Source organism: Mustela putorius, unplaced genomic scaffold (genome assembly GCF_011764305.1).
Source record: "Mustela putorius furo isolate JIRA1106 unplaced genomic scaffold, ASM1176430v1.1 tig00003867_pilon_pilon_pilon, whole genome shotgun sequence".
In the NCBI taxonomy this organism is placed as follows: Eukaryota; Metazoa; Chordata; class Mammalia; order Carnivora; family Mustelidae; genus Mustela; species Mustela putorius.
In genome coordinates this window covers 9624338-9649561 of record NW_025422019.1, presented here as the reverse complement: position 1 = coordinate 9649561, position 25224 = coordinate 9624338, and the positions used below count along the sequence as shown (strand labels likewise).

The following is a 25224-nucleotide window of genomic DNA, read 5'->3' as shown; positions in this document are numbered from 1 at the left end:
AAAGTTGGGGGGAGCGGATGAGACAGAGAGCCCTTCACCTCAGGCTGGGCATCTATCTTGTTATTCTGAGGCATTCTAGAACATCAGCTGACTGAGGAGCCGAGAGCCCTGTGACTAGTTCTTTCCTTCTTCGCAGGCCTCCAAGGACCCAACGGTGCTCCAGGGAAACAAGGAGCCCCTGGTAATGTGTGCTTCCTCTGCTTGGGTGCAGCGACGCCTTGGTCGAGAGGCTGAGCCAGCACCCCCCAACCTTCTCCCCACAGCTATCCCCCAATGGCCATCCCCTACCCCCGCTGCCTCAGAGGGGCATTGCCCTCCCCCAGTCCTCTGCTCTGGAGTCTTATTGTGCCTCATCGACACACCCAAGAGATGACCTCACCTCCCCCAGACTTCCTCTTCTCCTGGAACGCCCCCTGCCCCGTTGCCTAGGAGTCCCTCCCAGGAGGATGGTGGGAGCCCACCTCATTGGCCATTCTCTGCCCACCCCAGGAGAGCAGGGAGAGAAGGGCAGCAAAGGCGATGGGGGTCTCGTTGGCCCGAAAGGGGAACCTGGAGCTAAGGGAGACAAAGGAGACCTGGGTCTTCCAGGTAAGGGTCCAGTGGGAGTGTTGGTGCTTGTGTGTGTTGGGGGTGGGGGGTGGCTAAGGGCTGGGCCCCGATCCTGCGGAAGTGTGTCTGTTCTGTCCCACTGAGAACAAAGCAGACAAAGCTGGGCTCGGCCTACCAGTCTCATGGGAGCACACATGAGGTCCCTTCTGTCCAGGTGAGCAGAGGCCAGGAATGTGAAAGCTGAGAGCGGGGGGAGGGGAGTAAGGAGACACAGTCTCATGCCAGGCATAACCAAGGATGAGTGGGGACACAGGCCATGCTAGGAGCTCGGAGGAGAGGAAGGTGAGGGACAGCAGTGGGACTTGAGGAGGGCCCAAGGGAGGAGGGGAGACTGGCTGGCAAGGAGGGGAAAGGGATTGACTCCAGAAGGAGGTGCTACCTCGGAACTTTTTATGGCACTTGTTCCAAGTCCAAGAGTCTGTGTTTCGAAGGCCTGGATGATTTTGACCCTGACAGCCTAGCAGGCTCTTTGAGAAGCACTGCCCCAGGGGCTCTGACCATGACCGAGCACCTCCATGTCCCTTGCCCCTTGGCCTCTTGAGGCCTCTTTGGGGGGGTTCTAGGGGTATCGCATCATAGGGAGAATGAAAGCTGTACAGCTAGTGAGCTTGTTATCATTATTTTTTTTTTTGAAGATTTATTTATTTTAGAGAGCGAGCAAGCATGGCGGGGGTAGGGGCAGAGGGAAAGGGAGAGAGAGAAAATCCCAAACAGACTCCATACTGCGCACACAGAGCGGGAGGCGGAGTTTGATCCCACGACCTTGAGATTCTGACCTGAGCAGAAACCAAAAGTTGGACGCTCCACCAGCTGCGGCACACTGGCGCCCCAGTTAATGGGCTGGGACCGAAACCATGCTCTCTCTGCACCTGTTCACATGCCTTGCTAGGCACATTTTTAACCAGCTGAGATTTAGTCTCTTCATTTCAGAAAAGAATGACCATTAAAATCATCATAATTAAATTATGTATATCTTGTAGGACAGTTAGGGGGGCTAGAGATCATGTTTTCAAACCATCTGCCATATGGTTCAACACTGAATGAATGATAGCCGTTAGCCTTTGTGATCCTTTAAGGTAGAAAAGGGAAGGACTTCAGTTCTAAGACCAGACACTTTGGGGTCCTAATACAGCTCACTAGCTGGTTAATCTGGGGAAAATGACTCAACCTCTCTGACCCTCAATTTACTCACCCGTAAAAGGGGGATAATAAGAGCAACTTCTAATAAGGATTAGTTACAACAGGAGTATAAGCCATTAGATGTGTGGCACTATACCTGCAAATAGGATATTTACATTGTAAGAGACTGGGGTGCTTGTCTTCAGGAAGGGGGCCCTTACCGGGATGTGTCAGCCATGCTCAAACATTAGAAAGGCACTTGTGGAAGAGAAAACAGACTCCCTCTGGGTGCCCATCAATAGAATGAGAAGCGATGATCAAGGGTTTCAGGAGAGCCAATTGTGCTGAAGTAAGGAAGTAGGAAGGCATTAGAACTTAGGGCACCCCAGGGATGTACCGGGCACGCATGCGCGGTTCTCAGCGGGGGCAGCCACGGAGGCGGGGCAGGGGCAGCGACAGGTGCGGCGTCGCAGAATTCTTCTGCTCAGGACTGAGCCAAACCTTTGCACCAAGCAGTTGGTTAGACCGTTGACCACTGAGGATGCTTCCAAAGGCGGCCCTCTGCAGTGCTCTCTGCAGCAGGGAAGGAGGCCCCCGGCTTTCTCAAGCTGTCCCTCCCCTCCCACCCCAGGATGGGGTGTGACAAGCTGGCGCTTTGCCCGTAGAGCCTACACCCTCGTGTTTCCCATCTCACATCGCCCACGGCCACAGGCCTACGGCGACTCCGCAGCAGGGCACGAAGCCCGCACTCAGAGGCGGACTCGGGACTGGAAACGCTGTGGCCAGGCCTGCGAGGGGAATTGCAGTAGTTTTTAACCCTCCTCTTCCCAAATTTCGTCTCCCAAGATCACAAGATCTCTTTCATCCACTGGTCCCCTATCTCCATTCCGCAGAGGGGACGCGCGAACCAAGAGGGCCCTGCTTTGGTGGTACTGAGGCTTGGTGTTCTTTGTCACAGTGGATGGGTAATGCCCCTAGTGGAGATCCAGGGGACACTCTGTTTGCCTCACTTCACCTTTAGCTGTGATGGAAAGGTTCACACATCAGGCACAGCGGGGTTCCTCCGTGGGTGGGTGCCAGGCTCTGGTCGTTTCACCAAGAACGCCGGGAGTCCCAGGGCTGTCCCCTTTGATGGAGACATGGCGGGCCCAGCCACACACAGCCACACACAGACCCCGGCCCAGACCACGCTCCAAAATCCTTGTACAGCCAAGCCATTTCTATCATGTGATGGTTCTGGCTGGCCAGAGCAATCGGGCACCAACCAATTCCTCCAGGGAAGTAATTCCTAGTTCCTTCTAACAAATCCCATTTGTGCCTTCTGCCAAAGAGGACACCCTCAAGGCCCAAGAACTGCCTTCCTTGGGGCTTGCCCCTGAGACTATAAGAGATCTCAGCTGTAACCAAGTTCTCTCTGGTTCTGTTTCCCATGAAGGAATAATCATCCTTCAAGTATCTAAACCAGAAAGAATCTACTTCCTAAGCCTTACCCCTAAGATCACCCCCAGCTTTGATCCAGAAAGCTTTGCATGACCCATGGTTCTTTCCCTCTGCTTCAGGACTTTCTGTCTCCTTTCCTGATTCACTGGAGAGAAGGCTGGTATCCCTTTGAGTCCTCCCCCTCCCTATCAAGAAAGTAAGGGAATGGAGCCTTTTAACCAAATTGCACAGTGCTGAGCCCGTCCCAGGGCAGAGCGAGCTGCTCTGGATAGGGCTTCGACTGGCTCCCGGAACAGCAGGTCACTGCTGGGTTACTGCTGAGCAGACCCAGCCTGGCATGGTTAGGAGGAGCGTACAGCTGGCTCCAAAACCAAACTCATGGACTGGGAAGGGGTTGCCAGGCCCTGCTCTGCCAGAAGCCTCCCTCGATTGATATGCACCGAGCAGTGGCAGGAAGGAGGAGGGAGCAGTGGACGACCGAGGAGAGGACAGGCTGGGACGAGCCTTGAATGCAGATGACAAGTGGAAAATTTGAAACCTAGGGCACCAAGAGAGGCTGTGACTGAAGCCCTGGCAGGAATTCCAGCTGCCGCAATGTTCTTCTCCCCACCCGTACCTTTGAATCTCTATTCTCAGCATTTGGGATCAACTTTCTGGAATATTCAGATTTCGGTTTGGGAGGCTTGAAAAGTAATTATCCAAAATGCAGACACGAAAATGAGCACTGGTCAAGCCTGGACTCTGGTCCCCCGCAAGGGGACCCGCGTGCTGCCCAGGGTCCTGAGAGCCTGGCTTCCCTGGCCCACCCATCACTCAGGCCGGTTGACCTTGGCCGTCTTTCACGAGTTCATGTCTTGTGGGGCAAGGGGCAAGGTGGTGTGCTTCTAGAGGGCAGCTATGGTATCTTCCACTTGTGGGCACCAGGTAGCAGGAGCTCAAAGAGTTTGCGTTTGTAATTTGGGTGGGACAAATGTCAGTGAGATCTGCTGGCTGGGTTTGCCCTCCCCCTGTGCCTGACCACGACTTCTTGATTTTTCAGGAAGCAAGGGGGACACGGGCATGAAAGGAGACGCAGGGGTTATGGGTCCCCCCGGAGCCCAGGGGACTAAAGGTGACTCAGGGAAGCCGGGCACCCCAGGTAAGAGGCTGTCCATCAGACTATAGCTATTCCTTTCCCCTGGTGGGCTGGGCTATAAGGGCACAAAATCCCTAAACGTCCCTCGTCCTTTCAGGTGCAGCTGGATTTCCTGGAATCAAAGGAGATCAAGGTAAGAACTCTGGGAATCCAGGTATCATTCGAGCTGCCACTGTCCCTGGGCAAAGCCACGTCCAGGACTTGACTCCACTATCTTTATCTCATTGTTGTGTTAACCCAGAGCACCCGGAGTCTCTTAAAACTCAGCTCTGTCTGAAAGGAACCGGCTTGATTGGCGGGGCCCTAACCCCAGACCCTGCAGAGTGACGGCCGGGATGAACAAATTGCTCAGGCTCTAACTTTTCTCCTGCTGATTCGGCCTGTTTGCAGCCTCTAAAGGGAGCTGATCAAAGCTGCCCAGGGAACATACAAGGTGGTAGGACATACATGTGTCACTGCTGAGAAGAGAGGTGTGTTGAGGGGTGGCAACGAGGCTCTCTGGCGACCACACCCAACCTTGCCCTTGTCGCTTGCAGGACAACCTGGAGTGAAGGGTCCTCCCGGCTCTCCGGGCGTGGCAGGATCCCCAGGGCCCAAGGGGGAGCCTGGCACTGCTGGCTCCCCTGGACTAGCAGGTGAGGTCCTCGGCACGGCGGTGGGTATAGGGAGTGATGTCTGAAGACCCACGGAGCTCAGCCCTCATGCCATCTGGGCATCTGTTGTACAGGGCCACCAGGGACACCCGGGAGTCCTGGAGCCAACGGCATGAAAGGAAGCAAGGGAGACCCAGGTAACAGAGGGTGTGGTTGGGGGTGCGCGGGGTGCTGGGTGTCGGGGAGGAGGGAGGAGGACCTCCTCACAGGGAGGAGGACCCCTCCCAGTGAGCCCACCACAAGGAGGGAGATGGTCTTCTGCACTCAGGCTCCAGAGGACACTTTCCTCTCTCAGGGCCCTTTGAGCTCAAAGCCCTAGGGCTGTCCTCTCTCTGCCCAGGGCCCCTGAAAGGCCGCAAAGCCATGACCGAACCTCCTCCATTAAAGAGAAGGGCAGCTGACCCACATAGTCTCCTGGACTGCCTTCTAGCCCTGGACATAGTTTCCATTCTCTCCAGCTAACCTATAACGGGGCCCCCAGGGTCAGGGCTCTGGATTTCGGTGGGGAGGGGTCAAGATCAAGAAACCCCTTCTTGCACATTCTCCCAAAGGGCCTCAGGCTGGGAGGAGTGACCCATAGTAACCAAGCGCACAGTGACCACTATATGAACCTTCCTGTCAACTTAGTCTACATTATAAACCATTGTGCCAACTTAGTATAGGTTATAAACCAGTCAACCAATGTGGCCTACTTTATTAAACCTCTACACCAATTTTGTCTAGTCACTAAGTCAGTCTGGGCAATGGTCTAAAAACTCTGGGCCACTTTTGGGGGGCACTGGTGCACCATGATGTGTAACACCTGCTTCCTGACCTCACGCACACAGGTTGGTGCCTGAGACAGGCAGACAGACTGTTGCCAGACTGTGCCAGGTGCATTCTGTCATGAACGTTTGCATGGAGAAGTGCTGAATGCCCCTTAGAAAGCCAAGTGCAGCCTGGAGGCATTGTAACAGTGCAAGGTCAAGAGAGCAGGCTGGGCAGTGGCTTCGGGTGGCCGTGGACAGTCTGTTGCAGGCCGTTCTCATGCTGTGTCGCAGGTCTGTGTCTCATGCCGCAGGTCATGCTGTGTTAGCCTGACCCCCTCACGCAGAGCCATGTGCAGACCCACATGAGGGGCAGGTGTTCTTAGGGCTCATTGATCAAGTAGTTGACTAGTAGATGGATTGATTCCTTAAACAAATGTGACTTAACTCAGCTAAATGCTTCAGTTTCATCATGTCACGTCTCTGGTAGGGGTGGTGAAAGGCAGAGCAGCACATGAGTGATGTAAGAGCTTGAGCTGAGTCTTGTGGAAGGAGTGGAGGCTGGCCATAGGGAGGAAGGGAAAGGAAATCTAGAGAGAAGGAAGAGAGCAAGCGAAGTCATGAAAGAATGAGGGAGGGCTCTGTAGGCTTCTGTACCTGGCATCTAGGGTTGGGGTGTGAGAGAGGGTCAGGAGCTCTGGCCAGAGGGGTGGGTAGGGGCCACGTCCTGGCTGGCCCTGGACTCTGAGCCTTCAACCATTGGGGTTTTCCTGAAGATCATTGAGAGTTATGGCACAGGCTTTTGTAGTACGTGCTATCCTGGGGTGCCTGGGTGACTCAGTCATTAAGCATCTGCCTTTGGCTTAGGTCATGATCCCAGGGTCCTGGGATCAGGCCCCGCATCGGGCTTCCTCCTCGGCAGGAAGCCTGCTTCTCCCTCTCCCATTCCCCCTGCTTGTGTTCCCTCTCTCATTATGTGTCTTTCTATCAATTAAATAAATAAAATCTTCGGGAAAAGAAAAAAGTACCCACTGTCCTTCCAGCCCATCCAGCCTCTGAGCTGATTTCTTTTTCACGACTGTGTCAGCCAGGGCCAGGGATCTGCTGCCTGAGGCCATATCGATGCTACCTGAAGGCCCCCCCCAGAAAGGTCTCACCTTCTGGTGTGGTGGTCAGCTCTCCCTGCCTTGTTGACTGCCTCCTCCCGCTCTTAAATATTTCCCCTTTCCTTGCTCCCAGATCCCAGGAGGTCTGACTTCTGGGCATGAGGCTGCCCTACCCCTGAGTTTTCTGCTTGGCTTCATAGTGATGACAGCTTTCAACCCTCAGTTATAAACAAGTCTCTATCCCAATCCTTCCCCACCCTCCCCCGATTGCCAGACTAGCAGTTCTTAAGGGTATCAGGGGTAAAACATGATTTTACCCACAAGGGACACTGCGCCCCCTTCCCAGGCCCCCAGCCTGTGTCTCCCACTCTCTGGAGGTAGGATATTTTGCCCTGCATGCTATACCCTGGGACGGTTTACCTCGGAAGAGTCGCTCCGATAACAAGCATTTTCATGATAACCCAGTGGGATAAGCACTTTCGTTAGTGCAACTTGCCCACACTCGAGGAGCCAGGAGGAGGCACAGTGAAGGTTGGAATCGTAGCCTGGCTGGCTCAAAGCCTGGGGCCTTATCCATTACACTCTGTCATGCTCTTTTCCTTCCTAGGCAGCCTGAGAATACCATTACCCCCCATCAGACATTCTTTTTTTTTTTTTTTTTTTTTAAGATTTTACTTATTTATTTGACAGAAATCACAAGTAGTCGGAGAGGCAGGCAGAGAGAGAGAGAGAGAGAGGGAAGCAGGCTCCCTGCTGAGCAGAGAGCCCGATGTGGGACTCGATCCCAGGACCCTGAGATCATGACCTGAGCTGAAGGCAGCGGCTTAACCCACTGAGCCACCCAGGCGCCCCCCCACCCCATTAGGCATTCTAATGAGTGACACCTTCCCTCTCCATCCCAGGTCAGGAAGGATTAAAGCTGAGGCTACAGCAGGCTCTTCTTCAATTCCAAGAAGGAAACATGATGTTCTCAGGCCCTGTTATGACTCTTCATTATTTACCCCAAAACCCACCTCCCTGAGAGCCCAGAGACCTTTGGCTCACAGACTAGGGATGGCTTTAACCCTATTATCAAGTTCCCATGTTTGTTGAACACTTTTTGGGGGATCTCCATCAATCAGACCCAGTGGTGAATACCAACCAGGCAAATTCTAAAGGCTATTCCTTAATTCCGGCTACCCAAGTAAACATGCTGATTACATCTTCAATTCGGAGCACGTGTTGATTACAACTTTCATAAAATTGTGTCAGTTTCCCACGCAAATCCAAATGCTTGTCTCGATCTAGTAGCTAATGGTTCCATCTCAAGAGGGAATTTCCACAGGTCCATTATCTGGCCTATTCCAACAGGTCCATTATCGGTCTACCTATCATCCCGAAGTCAGAGGTTAAGGAACTCCTGGAGAGGTTAGATTTCTCAAGTGGGAAAAGGAAGGATGGGTAGTGATCGTGGAAGATAATGCTTACTTTTCAATGTCAGGACACTGGTATTCCCCAAACTGGAGATAGTATGGTGTCTGTCCCGTGTGGGTTATATCAAGCCAGTTTTTCAACCCAATGTATTTCCTATTTTGTAAATAAAATCATTAATCTCTCAAGAGAACATCAAGCCTCCCTGGATGAAAACAGAGAAATTATAGTGCCTTGGCTTGACCTAGGCTAACAGCCAGCTCCTATGATGGTGCATTAATTTAAAAAAATGAAATCTGTTTATAATTAACGATACTTCTGGGCCAGGCACTGTGCTTGGGATTTACTCCTATGATCTTAGCTCATCTGCTTGTGTCCCTGAGTTCCATTACCGCTACCTTACAGTGGAGGGAGCAAACATTCCCCGAGGGTGAATCCTCTCCTTGGGGTCTCGCAGGTAATATACTCTGAATCTTAATCCCAGGGCCAGATCCCAAAGTTGTGCTTTTCCAGACCATGTTACATAGAATAGCACAGAGTAAACAATTCTAAGAAAGCCAGACTCTCCTGCCCTAGCCACTCCCCTGCAGATGGGTGAATCTTGGCTCAGTCACCAAATCCTCCTGCCGTTGTGAGTGGTCGCTTACCGTACTCCAACCCACTCAGGTGGAATGTGCCCCTGTGTTGGCACTTCTTGAGAGAAAGCAGCCATCTTAGATTAAAGATGGTGACGAGGAAACATTTTTCATTCTGTCGGGAGGACAAATCACACATGTCACAGATGGCATGATCACTCGGCAGAACTTTCTCCCAAGACCCTTTCCTTCACCATTCACAAAACAGCATTTTACCAACCTCCCAAAATGGAGTTATTTCTAACCTTTGATCTTTCAAAGGATTATGGAGTTATTTCACTTGGGGGAAAACGATCGCAAAATAAAAAGCCAAAAATCCCACAAAAATTCATTTTAGCTCAAAATCCCTTGGCCATTTTCAAGTTTGTTGGGAAATGATGTGGGCATTTTGCTTTCTAGCATCACACCTCATGAAATGGCATTAGATTTTTTTTTTTTTGACAGACAGAGATTACAAGTAGGCAGAGAGGCAGGCAGAGAGAGAGAGAGAGAGAGAGAGAGGAGGAAACAGGCTCCCTGCTGAGCAGAGAGCCCTATGCGGGACTCGATCCCAGGACCCTGAGATCATGACCTGAGCTGAAGGCAGCGGCTTAACCCACTGAGCCACCCAGGGGCCCATGAAATGGTATTAGAAGCAGCCAAGACATTTAAGCTCTGAAACACCCATCTGATCAGAAGGTCTGCATCTCAGCAGCCTTCGTGTCTAAAATATAACAAGAATCTGAATTTTCTATGTTCTTTTATTTTCCTCTTGAGGCAAAGCCAAAATGCAAATAGCCTGAAATCCATTTTCTTATCTGTATTTGAAGACATTTTATTTTGAAGGTAAGCAACAAAAAGTAATTCATAATAGCAATTAAGCCCTATATTGTGAATATAATTTCTCAGTTCATTCCAGTCCCCATATCAAAGTACTGAGTTGGTCCCAGAATTTATTAAATTCTACCAACTCACATTTCTAAGTTGCCACTCATAAAACCTGTCCTCATTTTCTTCTAAATCTCTCAGAGATATCTGCAAAAGTCTACATCCATCCCAGTATCGGTCCCCAACCCGCCATCTTACTTCTGCCACATAGCGCCGTCTGTCAGTTGTCAAAGTCATCCTCACTTTGTCAGGCTGCACTTAGCCTGTATGTCAAGATGCTACTTAAGGAGTTTCCTAATGTACTGGAAATTTCTACATTAAATCAGAGCTGGAAGACCTGCCCCGGGCCCATTTCCTTCTGTGTGGAATGTGAAGAATATTCTAGAATAATAGCCAGGTCCCTGCTAGCTTGACAGCACTCTGTGTTTGAAACTGGCAATTTCCCCCTCAGAGCAGGAACATTCTAAGATTTCAGGCAAAACACCAGCTGAACACGGAACAATCCAGAGACATGTGCTTTCTAACAAAATGATTTTCTTGGGAGAAAATTATTTCTCTAAGTAAATACCTTGCAAATAAATATTTTGGGTCATCTCAGCTTGATACATGTGTGACACCCAGAAAAACCCAGTTAGATGTGGTTTAGAGGAGAAACCAACATTTGTTTTCCCCATAGACAGGAAGGCTGCTCGAAGGTGGTGAGCTGGGAGCTGGTCTTTAAAGAGCCAGTGAGATTTGTTTAAGGCAGTGTTACTCAAAATGTGGTCCCCGGACCAGCAGCATCACCATCAGCTGGGAACCTGCTAGAAAGGCAGCTTCTCAGATCCACTGAATCAGCAGCTCCAGGGTGGAGCCTGACAAGCCGGTTTGGCTCGCCAGCCCCATGCAGGTGACTCTGAAGCACCCCTAGCTCAGCTACTCATTTAGGGGACGGGATGGAACCTGGGAACCAGGTGGACAGGCCAAATGGAAACTCCAGGAAGATGTGAGCTGCTATGCTAATGGGGCATAGGGAGCTACAGCACTCAGTGGGGGCCCCACCTGGGTTACAACCCAGTTTCACCACTTCGTCACTGTGTGGCCTTGGATAAATCACCTAGAATCTGTGACTGTGTCTTTTCTCCTCTTCTGTATAAAGGAAAAGGGCATGACCTTGCAGGGTAACTGAAAGGTGGAATGAGGATATGTATAAAGCCCTTAGCAGCATGCACAGGTCAGCAAATAAGGGAGTCCCTGTGATTCCTGTCTGTACAGGGTGTGCTTGTCATGTGGTGCTTTGGGGACAGCTGGGGATGGGCATTTCTTTGGGAGGGGACCATAAAGGGAGGTCATGGGGCCTGGCGTCCCTGAACCTTGGTTCCAGGGACGGACTCTTCAGGTAGAGGTTTCTGCAATATTGCGCCCTCTAGGCTGCAGACAGAGGGCCAAGGGTCAAAGTATTTTTCTATTTACTAAAGCCAAAGACAGATGTCTGAGTGTGGCTTCTCCTCTCTAATCTTGACACACACCATTCAGATGCCGATGAGCAGAGGAAATTTGTGCTGCCTCTTCTGGCTCAGGTCACCAGTGAACAGTTAGGGGGATTGTTGGGCCAGGAGCCAGGAGCTCCTGTGGGCCAGGGTCTGAGGTGCTTCCTCCGGAGGGGAGACAGATACGTGCAAACAGGGTCCGTGGGGTCTCTGGGGCAGCACCTACTGAGTGCAGGCCAGACACGAAGCTCAGCCCATGACACAGATGACATTTCAGTCTCAGGACCACCCCCGAGGCAGCCAGGAGACTCAGAGCAGGAAAATGAGTCTCTGAGAGGGCAAGTACATTGCTCAAGGTCACAGAGACAGATGCCAGCCCAGGCCGTCTGGCTCCAGCCCTTCTGCTGCCTCGGGAGGATCACGCCATCCATAGGAGAGGCCAGAGAAGTTTTCGTAGTCAAGTGACATCTGACATCTTAGCAGGTCTTACAGGCTTGATCTGAGTTCTCCAGCGAACAGAATGGGTGAGGCATTCTAAAAAGAGGGACCAAAGCAGGTGCAAATGGCTCACGGTGGGCTCGGGCCTGCCTGCCAAGGTCTGGCCTCTGAGGTTCCTCCAGGTCTTACAGGAAACTCACTAAACCTCAGTTCTGTCCCATCTTTCCCATGAGGGGCTGAACTAGTTGCCCTCTCAGATCCTTCCAGCATGTCCTGCTTTTCTACAGCAGCGGCTCTGAATTCCTGTGGCCTCTGACCTGGCCACATGAATCCTTAGCTACCTTAGGGCCATGATGAAAAGAACCAATAACTTCTATGGAGCATCTGCTGTGGATGAGGGCTCCCCCCACCCACTCCTTGAGCCCCAGGAGTCTCCTCCACAGTCTTCTGGAAATAAAGGTGCTTTTATTTTCAAAATATGTCTCACTTCTTTTCCAATAAAATGCAGGCAGGAAGGAATGGGGTTGAATTTATACTCCGAGTCAGGCTATCATCAGACCAAGAAGGCCAGCCAGTAAATCCAGAGTCTGTCTGTCTGTCTAACTCTGACTTTCATCCACTACCTTTCTACTTCACCCCAACACGTGTCCCCATTTATCTGCGGTCTGTCTCCTTTTATGCTCGGCTAAGGAGGCTTTAAACAATCGTGGAGAACCAATGTGTCTTTCCATCTGCATTAATCAGACAAAAGGTAGAGGTTGTCTAAGATTAAAAGTGTCTAATATCTAAGTTTTATTATCTTCCTCCCCCCTTTTTTGTATTTCGATCTTAGGACTTCAAGGACAGAAAGGAACAAAAGGAGAATCAGGAGTTCCAGGTAAAGGGCCGGCTTCATTTTAATTTCTCAGAATGATGTCTGGAAAGGCTCGTGCTCAGAGGGCAGGTCTTGTTGACTTTGAACATTCTGCTTTAACCTTCCCCTAGAGCGGCCAGGGCCCAAGCCTGTTTGAGGCTAAGATTCCAGGGCTCTGTCTCTCAAGCCTCAGGTTCTTCCCCTGGAAAACCTGGAGAGGGACAGAACTCAGGGACCTGAGGTAATAGAGAGGGGACCGAGCTGAGGGTGGAGAAGGAGTAGGGAGGGGCTGGAGAGCTTGGAGTCCGCTGGTGGCTTCAAGGCATGCGGCCTCTGTGGAGCTGGGCTGCCTTATTCTCCAGGTCCCAGGCTGCAAGGCCTCTGCTTCCCCATGCCTGTGCTGGTCCCTCTCCATCTTCAGTTTGTCCCCTGAAACTCCTCTTGTCCTCCTCCGGCTGCTTACCACTGGCCTGTTATGGTCACCATGGCTTTCCAAGCCCCTGCCCGTGGTCCGTCACTGAGCACACGTCTTCACACAGAGCACTTCTAGTCTTCTCCACAGCTCTGCCCTGATGAGGGCCAATGTGAAACTTCTCAGACACATTTCTTGAACTGGCTTTCTTCCTCTGAGCTGGATATCTGGTTCGCATTGAAACTTACTAAAGCAGATCTCGAGGCCTAGAAACATTCTAGCAAGTTCTCCCAGAATGGCCAGAACTTGCACACAATTGTGTGGTCTGAGGAAAATAAAAACCTCTGGAATCCTGTCAGCTCTTGTGACCCGTGTGTGGTCTCCCAGCATTCATGTGAGAGTCAGTGGGGGGAGATCACTGCAGTAGCCAGACCCTGCCCGCCCTCACCACCTCTCCCAGGTGGACCGAAGGTGCAGGCTCAACATGCAAACAGTCCAGTCACGGGGGTGGGGAGTGCGCTTGTCAAGGACAACCCAGTCTCTAAAGACCAAGGCCCTCGGTCCCCCTCGGAAAGCAGGGCAGAACATCTGATGGAAGCGTCTCTCTCCTCTCCAGGCCCGGAGGGCATGAAGGGACAAAAGGGAAACCCGGGCCAGGGAGGCCTCACAGGTGCACCTGGACTGAAAGGCCAAAAGGGAGAGCCGGGAGTGAAAGGTAAGGCCTCGGTCTGTGATTTATGGGCTCTAAGGAGAGGCCCTGTTGTAAAGAGCCTGGGAGTTTTAAGAACCAAAGGTGTAGAGGTTTATTGGCTCCCTGGACAGTTTCTGCGCTGGGATTGCCCTCAGCCCTGAGGATACAGGAGTGGATGAGGCACAGCCAGGGCATCCTGGGGGCCAGACAAGAGAACGTGTGTTTGCACGACGCCCCGCCGAGCCCTAGCCACCAGAGCTTTCCACAAAGGAGAGGCCGCCCCTCCCTGTCTCCTACCTGTTCAGTACTCCTCAGGAATCTAGTTTAGATCCTCCCACCATAGGTCAGGCCTGTTTCGGCTTCTTCAACCAGTGGTGCTCAGTCCCCATGGTGCCCGGTCACTGGCAAAGCTGGAGGAGAGAATCTGACCTCCCTGCCCCCGCTCTCCTCCCCACCACCGGTGAAGAAGGGTGAAGGGATCCTGGCTTGGTTTCCTTTAAATTGTGTGGGTTCTTTCTTTTGCTTTTCTTTTTTCCCTTGCAACAGGAGCTTCTGGAGCACAGGGAACTCAGGGAGAAAAAGGCCAAAAAGGTAATTATTATTTCTATTCTCTTTAATGTGTGCCTTTGCGGGAACTCAGTGCTTGAAAACTGTACGTGTGGTAGGGAACAGACCCTGCTTCTCAGAGAAATGCCTCATTTGGGGAAAAGCTAACAGACAGCCTTTGGCGAAGCCCATCCATGATGATTTAGAGCCACAGCGCAACTGCTTTTTTAGCTCCCATCTCCTCTCCCTTCCTGCCTCCCCCCTTCCTTCTCTTTCTTCTTCCCTCCTTCTCCAAGTCCCGCTCCTTCCCTTTCTCCCATTCTCCCTTCTTTCCCTCCTTCTGTTTTCCCCTCAACTGCTCCTTTTCTTCTCCCCACAAGACAAGGTGCGATGCAGCCAGCTGGGTATGCAGGACTGGCTGCAAGTGGACAGAGAATGCTGAGCCACATGCAGGAAGTTCCCGGCTCTGGTGACAGTCCAGCAGGGGGATTTCCCCTGCCCCGGAATAACAGAACTGCCAACCAGAAAAAGGCTGAGCCTGCAGCCACACAAAGCCTTAGGCTGCTCTCTTCCCCTCTCCCACGTGTGTCTTTCACCCAGGTGAACCTTTACAGACCGTCAGGATTATCGGCAGTAGGAACAGAGGCCGGGCTGAAATTTTCTATAACGGCGTCTGGGGGACAATCTGTGATGATGACTGGGACAATTCCGATGCCACCGTCTTCTGCCGCATGCTGGGCTACTCCAGCGGAACAGCCCTTACCAACGTGTCACCTGGTGAGTGGGTCCTTGGCCAGGAGCCTCTCTCCTGGAGGCTTTCCCTTTGGTTGCAAAGAACTCCATGAATTTAGGTTAAAAGAAAAAGATTGGTTTAAGCAACTGAAAAGTCCTGCTGGTCAGTGCCTTCTAGGCTGGCTGCCCCAGGACAAAGAGGACCTGGACAGCAAAGGCTTGGGTGGGGCTCTGGCTCACCCGGCTGGGTCACTGTCTGTGCAGCATAGAAAGCCAGAGTGCTCCATGGCCAAGGGTGTCTGTGAGTCATGGCTCTCTGAAGGACAGCCAGGCGCCAGTCCTAGAAGAACAGAAAAGTTTCAGGGTGGGCAAATACAGGTGCTCATCTCAACTTCTGGAAACTGGAAGCCAGGACACGCCTTGATCATCTTCAAGGAAAAGGTGCAAAGGGAAAAATAAACAAATCAGGGCAGGGACTTCCTTAAATCACTTTTGGAAAGACATCCTGGGGTGCTAGAGACTCAGGCTACTCTTTCAGCAAAAACTTCAAACTTTCAATAAAGTAGCCAAATCCCCAGACTAAGACTATTTCTTTGGCCATAAGAGCTGACTTGGCAGGAAGATTAGGTTGTCTTCTCCCGCCCCAAAAGCTCTCTGCCTTTACTCCACCCTACAGTGCCTACCTGGTTTTTAATCTAGGTACCAGTTGGCTTGTAAAACTCCTTTAAAGTATATATTTTCCTCATATAGATTACACTTACATAGATCACTACACTGTAAACTGTGTGTAAAAGTAAATTACTGTAACCAAATACAGATCACCCTGGGTTTACAATGGGGTTACATTTCAATAAACACAAAGTAATTTGAAAACATTGTGTCAAAGATGCATCTAATACAAAACAGGTCACCTACCAAGTCACAGCTTAGCCTCATCTGCCGTAAGGATGCTCAGAACACCTACACTAGAACATAGTTAGGCAAAATCATGTAACACAAAGCCTACTTATGATGAAGTCACTAGACCATGCCATTGATTGGACACTGTACCGAAGGTTACAAACAGCATGGCAGTCTGCATACGGAATGGTTGCCCCGGTATCATGGGTCCGCCGTTTGCTCTCACGAGCACCTGGTTGACTGGGAGCTTCTGCCGCCCAGCATCTGAAGAGCGCCTCACCCCACATCCCCCTAGCCTGGGAAAAGATCACAATTCAAAATTCCAAATATGATTGCACCATCATAAAGTAGGAAAGTCATAAATCAAACCACGGTAAGTCGGAACCATCCACCATCCTGCTGTTTTCCTCTGTGCTGGTGATCTGAAATCGATTATATCAGGAGGAAGGGATTTGGAGGAACATGTGAATACTTTCGAGCCAGAGAACGGCCTGGTTCAAAGGGCATTTGAGGAAGGTGGGTACAGCAGCAGGACTAAGCAGGAAAGAAACAAACACTGGGAAGTCCCCAGGAGGAAATTTCAAACACTGCATAGACTAAGTATCAGTAATTATAAATAGATGATATATATCTCAATCTATCTTAATCAATCTCATCTAATCTTTGGATGAGACTTTTGTTAAAGAGCAGAAAGCAGAAGGGAGGCAGACTCATAGCAGGAGAGGAGACCGGCCATCAGCACCTGGGGCCCAAGTGGCTGTGAGGGAAATTGGCAGTCTACCCCAAATGTAAGTTTGGCACTAATCCTGCTTCCCTCTTTCTCCCTGCTTTCCCTATATCCAGGCAGTGGGGAGATATGGCTGGATAACGTTGCCTGTCGGGGGACAGAGTTGACCCTCTGGAATTGCAGTAAGAACAACTGGGGGGCCCACAACTGCAACCACAACGAGGATGCTGGTGTGGAATGCAGATGACCCCCCACAGTCCCTCCACCATGCTGTGGCCGGAAGTGTCTGCAGACAGGGACACTCAGCTCCCCTGCAGGAGGGCCAGCATTCTCTGAGGGGTTGTTCTGAGGTGGGGTCACTAATAAAACTCAAAACATGACCTGGTAATGTATTTGGCTGTGGCTGAACTCATGAGTTCATACCTTCTGTTCCTTATTGATGGGCCCACTCAAAGGACACACTGAGTTCTCAAAAGAGGACAGTGGAATCTCAACTTATAGCCAGGGAGAGGTGGGACTCAAGGGGTCCTAAATTTGATGTGGAAAGTGAAGAGTACCAGTAGTCAGAATGAGGCATGACCATCCCTGTCCCTTCCGCTTGAGCTCCAGGCCTGGAGCCCTTCACCAGCAAATGGGGAGGTGGGCATGTAGCTGACACCATGCTGCATGCCTTTAAGCATGAAAATGAGTTTTCTTGGGATGTGAGCTCCATTAATGAAAGAACTGTTGTCTATTTTATTCACCCCCATCTAGGGGCTTGGTAAACTTGTATTTAATCAATGACCGAATTAAACCAAGAAGGTAGAGCAGCTCATGTTCTGAGCAACTCAGCTCCCCCATCCCTTTCCAGGCTTCCCCCAGGGTTCTATACTTTCTGAGTGCAATCTCATGTGCAGGCGCTCTCTCTCTCTCCCAACATCTTCTAATTAGTCTTCCCTGCACTGCACTTCACCAACCACCTCTTTGTTCTCCAGGCAGCCACCTGAGACATCTTTTGAAATGACAAAGAAACCACCATAGGGATCCCTGCCTAAAGCCTTCAGTGGTTCCCCATTCCCCAAGGCAGGGCGCCACACTCTTCACCTGGCTTGCAGGGGAGAGCCCTTGACAATCAACCCCACACACCCCTCTGGGAACCTCGATGCTTCATTTCCTATGTTACGACCAGTATCTCCCACACATTACATGACAGGCTCTTGCTGTCTGTTTTCTGATTGATTCCCTGAATAAACGAAGGAAGGGAGGAAGGAATGCTGGACAGAGCACTCCACTTTGCTGCACTAGGATGGTTTCATTGTCTCCTGCAGCTGGAGGGCAGATCCTGGTGCCTCATACTCTAATTATTGTGGCTAAGGACACCCCACCACCACCACCACAACCAAACAGTTTCTAAGGTGCAAAGGAATGGTGAATCTACTACTTGGTCTTCTGTAATTTATAAAGTTAGCTTTCAAAATAAACTCATGGAGCCCCTGGCGTATTAGGTGTATTATAAATTTCAAAAGTTCATCGCTTCCTGCTGCCTCAACATCCCCACAAACACGTCGTGAGCACCCAATCTGGAGAACCAAGTGTACCAGGATGATAAGATGGGTCCCTGCCACCAGCTCCCCTTCTTACCTCCCGTGACTGTGACCCAGTGCTGGTCAAACACCAAAGAGCCCCAAGGACAGCCCCTCAGGCTGTTTGCCTGTGTACCCACCCCTCCCCACAGTAACCGCCCTGACCCACAGGTTCCTCATTGTCTCTCAGTTCCCCACATGCATGGCTGGACCGGGGCTTTTCCCACATGGTCCCCCCTCCCAGCCTGCAGTGATTCCATCTCCCTAAGACCCCCGAGTTTAATAAGCTTTGTTTTCCTGCACCTCTCTTGAGTGCCCTCTTGTGGCTGCCCCTTCGTGACCGCCCCCTAAAAAGACTGGGAACGCTAGAGCATCACATGATATGTGATATTATTCCCATCCTAGAAATGAGTCAACAGAGTTGCAGCGAGGTTAAGTGATGCGGTTTATGGCTCCAATCCACCACCCTTCTCTCTGGGGTATTCGCAACGTGACTTTGCCGCTCATCATCAGAAGCCAAGTCTGTCCCTGGTTCACTCTCTGGGCATCCCCAGCACATTAGGAACACTGGTCCATGCTAGCCCACTGGGGGATAAGTGGGCATGTGAAGCAGGGTCCAGTTACCCCAGGTGAGGTCATTCGCCATCCATCCAGCCTCTAGCTGGCTGCAGTCCCAGTAGGGAGTTCAGCCGAGGCTGGTCAAGCCTGGCCCACATCCAAGGAACTAACTGTTCAACCAACCTATGATCTCTTGAACAACCACAGTTTGTTGTAGCTTAAAGCCACTAAGTCTGGGGTGTGGCGGTTATTAGCAATAACCGCCTAATGGAATTAATTTGACTAAGGACACACAGCCCCGGAAGGGGCAGAGAGGGGTTCGAAGCCAGGTCTCTGTCTGACATTGGTAAGATTAAGAGACGATGGAGAGTTGCTGTCCCCTGCACCTCTGCCAGGCAGCTCCTCTCATAAGCTCTCAGGCCAAGCTAAGCTGAGAAAACACCCCTTCCAGAACCATGGGTGGAAGTGGGGTGTGGGGCACAGCACATAGTTCTATGAACACACTGGTTCTGTGGCTGACGGATAGCTGATTGTGGGCGCCAATGAGGAACTGGGTAAAATTAGCATGACAGCATCTGCAAGGGCCAGAGAGCAGACTGGGGTGGGGTGGGGTGGGCGCCCTCGGATGTTCGGCCTGACCTCCTAACCTCTGCCAGACATGCTGTTCAGGGAAGTCATTCTCCTTCCTCTGCTTCCAGTTCCCCTGGCTGAGGCCCACAAGACGACACCAGCACGGGGCAAGCTGTGCTGAGCAAGACAGAGATGGCGGGTGCTCCAAGACACCCCCTGTCACTTCCTGCCCAGCAGGGCAAGCCTGGAGAGCTTCCTGGCAACCAAGGGGAGAGACACAGCTACAAGCACGGTTTCTGGAACCACATTGCCCCATAACAGGCTTCTACCTGGACAGTCGAGGTGTTCGAACTCTCTGGGTTCCTTGTCTATAAAATATAGTAACAATTGCTCTCTCTCAGAGTTCTTGTGAGGTTTAATTGAAATCATAAGTAAAGGGGCGCCTGGGTGGCTCAGTCCTTAAGCTTCAGCGTCTGCCTTCTGCTCAGGTCATGATCCCAGAGTCCTGGGATCCAGCCCCACATCAGGCGCCCAGCAGCTTCTCCCTCTTGCACTCCCCCTGCTCTGTTCCCTCTCTCCCTGTGCCTCTCTCTGTCAGAGAAATAAAATCTTTAAAAAAAAAAAAAAAAAGAAGGAGGAGAAAGAAATCATAAGTAAAAAGAAAGCATTTAACATGGTGCCTGCTACCTGGCGAATGCTCAGGGTCGGTTACTACGATCTCCACAGTCCACCCCTTGCCTGGGCACTGCCCTGCTGGGCCCTGTGTTCCAGCAAGCAGGCTTTCAGAAGGATCTGCCAGCCGCACCTGGCTCGGGGGGCAGGACACATGAGGATGGGATGTCCAGGGCCCCACGAGACGGAGCTGGCTGCGGGAGAGGCTCACAGGGATCAGGCATGTGAAAGACAAAAGGTAGGAGGAGCTGGATGGGGCAGGAGAGCCCAGCCCCACCTGCCTATGGGATTCCACAGGGAGATATGGAGCGAAGACTGCCCCCAGAGGCTGCGTCTCATGTTGGGTGGGAATAGCCAGGCCCCTAGACTCTCCCTCTGCTCCACTGGGTCCCTGGCCGGGCTGCTCCGGAAGTACACAGCCTTGACCCGGAAGCAGAGGTGGATAAGTAACCACCACCTTAAGGCTGGAGCCTTCGTGGTCCTGCAGGTCAAGGGGAGGTACTCCCTTGAAGCTGGAGGGCTGGGAGCCCCTCCGTGCCTGCTGGAGATGGTTTTGGGGAGGGAAACTATGGGATTTGGGATCAGATTCAAATTCCAGCACCAATGATCAATTGTGTGACTTAGGGGAAGTCACATAACTTCTCTGAGTTTCTGTTTCCCCACCTGTAAAGGGGGAAATGATGATGATGATGATGCTTAAAAATAGAAATAATACATGGCTTTGTGTGGAGTAACTGCAGAGCTCTTGGCACATACTGGGAACTGAATAACAGCAGCACTGACTAGGACAGCTTGACTCTAAGCTTCCTCTCTAACCATGTCTCCACACCCAGAACATCTTCCCTTCCTCCACCCACCACATCAGGATCCTTTCCACCCTTTCTGGCCCAGTTCACATTGTACTTTGTTTAAGAAACGTTGTCTGACAGCACCCACTCCAGAGAAAGCCTTCCTTTCACTCACTCCTGATAGATAGATAGATGATAGATAGATAACCCATCCATGTAAGGGAGGCAAAATCAGCACAAAATCCAATATCTTCTGAGGTGAGGTCTATTATTGTGGTGGTTACCCTGATCTTATTTATTTTTCACAACAACACTGAGTTGGAATGTTTCCTTATTATCTCCATTTTATAGATGGAAAAACTGAATCTAGCTGAAGAAAATGAATCTTTTTGGTCATTAAAACTCATCTCCAGGTCTTCTGGCTCTGAATATTTTTTCCTTTGCACCATGCTGGACTCAAGAAGCATTCAGAAAATGTGCATTGTTGCAACACAGGAATCTGTATTAAAATCATGCAAATGACACCCCTCTGATAGGGATGTTCTAAGTCCTTGGGGTTGAGGAGAGGATCAGAACTCAAGGAATTTGTTCATTTAAACGTTCTTCAGTTCCCCTTTTGGTAGAGTGTCAGAGGGGAGTGAGTCCAGGAATATAAACCAGGAATATAAACCATCAAAGAGATGGTCAAAGAGAGACCATAGGTCAATAAACATTTTTTAAAGTTCATTCTTACCTTCAATAAAAGAAATGCTAAAAAAAAAAAAGAGAGATCTTTTATTTGCATGTCATATTGGCAATTAAAAGAAATCCTTAGTGTTGGTCAGAATGGCTATGGCCATTCACCCTTTCTTCCCCTCTGCCTTTCCTCCCACTTCCTTTCCTCTGAGCCCCACACACCTGGATCCAGCCGGCAAGATGGCACCCAGCAGAGTTTAGAACTATTCGTTGCCTCTCTGTTCTGTGAGCAGAACTGTGATTGTCCTGGTGGACTCCCATTTTTCAGCATAGCACATATATATCGTGTGTGTATGTATGTAAGATGTATATATGTAATATATGGTTTTTAAAATGTATATGCTTAGGGGAAAAATTGGCAAGAAACACACCAAAATGTCTCTCTTTGGCAGGATTATGATTGATTACATTTTATATTTTTAATTTATTTTATCATTGGTCTTTTTTTTTTTAATATTTTTCCATGAGTTGGAGTTGTCTATCTTGAGTATATATTTATAAGCAGAAAAGAAATTGTTGTTTAAAGGAAACACCAAAGCACAATATGCATCAACAAAGAATCCAGAATCTTCCCCATCCTGGGCTTAGACTTTCAGTTCTGGTCCCCCTGTGTGCTACCGTGTATCCCTTTGTGTCTTGGAGCACAGACCCCCAGGAGGACAAGAGGCATGAGGCCCAGAAAACGTCTGTGCTGCATGGACTGTGAAGAGAAATGGGTCCGTAGCCGGAGGGAGATGGGGGGAACAGGGGAGGGCTTCATGTTTTATAACAGTCAGCCCTGTTTGTATGTTCATGGGAATGGCCCTGTAGGGAGGGAGAAATTAGTAAGTCAGGAGAGAGGGCATAATATCAGCAGCTAAGTCCTTATGAGGGCTAGAGGTCAGAGGGGTTCTGAGCAATTGGTGGGAGGAGGAGAGCTCCTGGATGGCAGCAGGAAGAAAGGCGAAAATATGAGTATGTGGAAGCCGGTGCATTTGGTGGTAGGAAGATGAAGGATCGGTGGAGTTCTCATTTGATTACTTCTGTGTTCTCCAAGGGCAGGAACCAACATCAGTACCTGAGTGACAGGGGAAGGAAAGGGTGCTGGGGGATCCAAGGGAGAAGGATTTGACTCTGGGCTGGGGAGGGAAGGAGGGCCTTGGTGCCTCTACTTAGAAATGTTTAGGGTAGTCAAGCCACCATCCACGGAGGGCTTACCCTGTGCCAGGCACCCTTTCTCTCATTTGATCTTCTAAAACAACCTGCAGGAGGCAGACCGTAAATCCACGAAGCTAGCTGATGGTTGTCAGGGTGGGGAAGGGATGGGCAAAATGGATGCAGGGTGGTAGGAGGTACAGGCTTCCACTCACAGGATGATGAAGTAATGGAGATGAAGGGAACAACACAGGGAATACAGTCCAGAGTACTGTGCTGGACTTGCCTGGTGACAGATGGTAGCTACACTTGGCAACATAGCACAGCATTAGAGACCCGTCCGATCATTACACAGTACACCTGAAATTAATGGGACATTGTGCATCCACCATACTTCAGTTAAAAAAAAAACAAAAACAAAAAAACCCCTGCAAGGTAAAGATTCCTGAAACCAGCGACTGGTGGAGGAATGTGTTCAAGGTCACCCAGCCAGTAGAAGGGCAGCAGGCAGATTTGACCCCAGGTATGACTGATGACACAGATAAGTGGCCCTCCACCTACTCTTGCCGAGGATGCCTTTGTGGAGTCTTACGCCGTGCCTCCACTTCTGCCCGCTGGGCCCGACCTCAGGCTGCCGCTCAACCTCCCAGTCAAGTGCTGTTTCCTGAGAAACCAGCACATTCTGGCGGGGGGGCTCTCCTATATTGATCACTGCCAAAACTTTCATGTCCTACTGGAAGAGTTTGGGGCTGTTTTTGATGATGGCCCCTCTGTACTTAATACTGAGCTGTACCTCTGCTTGCCTTTCCACTCCCCACCACCCTGGTCCCAACCTCACCATCTCACATTTGCATTTTCCCTGTGATTTGCCAGACCTTCACCTGTGCCTTCTATGAGGGAGTCACCCCCACAAAGATTAAAGGCCTAGTTCCTGTCCGCTGGGGTGAGGGTCCACGGAGGCGGGGCAAGGGAAGGCACAAGTGAATATATTCTCAGTAGAGAGTGATGGGCTGGGCTGGCCCAGGAGTGGGGGGCGGGGCTGGGGGTGGTTCTTGGCTCTGAACCCCAGTCCGGCATGGGGTCCAACTGGTATTCTTTCCTTCAGTCCCATTCCCCAAATCTACATAGTAAAACCATAATGAACACTCGTGAAACAGATGTATGGTGTCTCTCCAGTAATTGCACTCAAAATGACACAAAAGGGAACACAAGAAATTTGCAAGTTTGTTAAGAGACACATTAAAATGGCATTTTAAAAAATCTGGATCTTCATACTCCAGTGCTTTGATAAGCCGATGAAAGTTCTTCTCTGGCCCTCGCGCCCTTTCTGTTTGGACTGGGAAGAACAGAGTAGGAGCTCTGCAGGGGCTGAATGTGCTCTGGTCTCAGGCGAGAATTTGGTAGATGCTGGGCGGTGACTGACCAGTGCCGGTGGTGGCAGGACTGGTATTGAGGAACAGTCTGAAAAGGGGTGGGTTTCAGGTCTCACACTTCCCTCAAATAGAACCTGGCTGCCTCTGGCCCAGGGCCTGCTGGCTGCACCCTGCTTTCCCTTCAGGGCAGGAGACCTGGGGCCCCATGTCTGCAGACGGGTTGTGGTTGGGGAGGTTGCCTTCTCGTTGCCGGCACGCGGGGGCGCTGCAGTCCGTGCACAGCCTGCCAGGCGCCTGTCTCAGTCTCTGTCTCGCTCTGCCAGTGTCCTGAACTCCAGAGGCCACGGGTCCCGCCAAGTTTCCCTGGCTGGCTGTGCCACCTGGTCTGGGCCTTCCTGCCTCCAGAGAAATACACGCCTTTTATCTGTGCCCAGCCGGGGTCCTCCACTCAACTCCTTCCTCCTTCCTTCTTCCTCATCCCCAGGAATAAACAGTCTACAGCTGGCGTTGGACAGAATCCTTTCAAAAGGGTGTCAACCTAAGGTCAGAACCTAAGCATCAGCCCCTTAGGATGTGGGGAAATTTCCATTCAGCAAGCACGGGCTTTGAGCTGGCATCGTATGAAGTTCTTTACACGCATTGATTCCTCGGAACAATCCCACCAGAGTCTCTAACTTGCATTTTACTGAGAAGACAACTGAAGATCAGAGAGATTAGGGTTATCTGCCCAGGGCCACACAGCAAGCTAGTTTGCAGTGGAGCTTTTGGTCTGCACACAAGCAGATCCAGAAATCCATGTCTTTCTCCTATACTCGCCACCCCCTTACCACACTGCACCCCAGGGTAAAGAATGTGAGCAGGAGGAAGTGGGCATTCCAGCAGGTGTGATGGGGGACTTCTGAAGAATTTGGAGTAAAACGGATGGTTCTATAGCAGAAAAAGCACCAAACAGTCAGGCGACCTGAGGTCTAGTCTCTACTCAGTTAGCTTCTGGATTGATTGTGACCTCCAGCTATGTTCTCCTCCAGTGCTCCGTTTCTTGTCTGGACAAGGAAGGGTGATACTGGGCCATTGCCAACCCCCCCCCCCCGCCATGTCCGAAAGTGTGTGCCTGCGGGACTCCCCCACTAGGGGTTTCATCCGAGGACCGGCCAGCAAGGACAGAGAGAGCCAAGAGGGGTTCATGCAACCTACGTCATGGTTGTGCTATCTGGGAAGTGGGGTCTGAGTCCCAGAGAGCCAGAGAGCCAGAGCCCCTGAGAAGCGCCCCCACCCAAGGCCTGCTTGATGGTGGCCAGTTGGTGTAAGAAAGCAGGGGAGCATGGAAGCAAATGTCATTGCAAG

General features: G+C 50.9%; 1 protein-coding gene across 1 annotated transcript in view; it reads left to right on the top strand.

Moving 5' to 3' along the window:
• Nucleotides 1-16880, top strand: part of MARCO (macrophage receptor with collagenous structure) — a 37950-nt gene extending 21070 nt beyond the window's left edge. The window contains exons 6-16 of the mRNA XM_045066511.1: nucleotides 137-181; nucleotides 490-588; nucleotides 4208-4306; nucleotides 4401-4436; nucleotides 4840-4938; nucleotides 5031-5093; nucleotides 12460-12504; nucleotides 13509-13607; nucleotides 14130-14174; nucleotides 14730-14906; nucleotides 16605-16880. Coding sequence (XP_044922446.1) covers nucleotides 137-181; nucleotides 490-588; nucleotides 4208-4306; nucleotides 4401-4436; nucleotides 4840-4938; nucleotides 5031-5093; nucleotides 12460-12504; nucleotides 13509-13607; nucleotides 14130-14174; nucleotides 14730-14906; nucleotides 16605-16735 — 938 coding nt within the window. The 3' untranslated portion in view covers nucleotides 16736-16880. The remainder of the gene's footprint in view (nucleotides 1-136; nucleotides 182-489; nucleotides 589-4207; nucleotides 4307-4400; nucleotides 4437-4839; nucleotides 4939-5030; nucleotides 5094-12459; nucleotides 12505-13508; nucleotides 13608-14129; nucleotides 14175-14729; nucleotides 14907-16604) is intronic.
• The last annotated feature ends 8344 nt before the right edge of the window (nucleotides 16881-25224 follow it).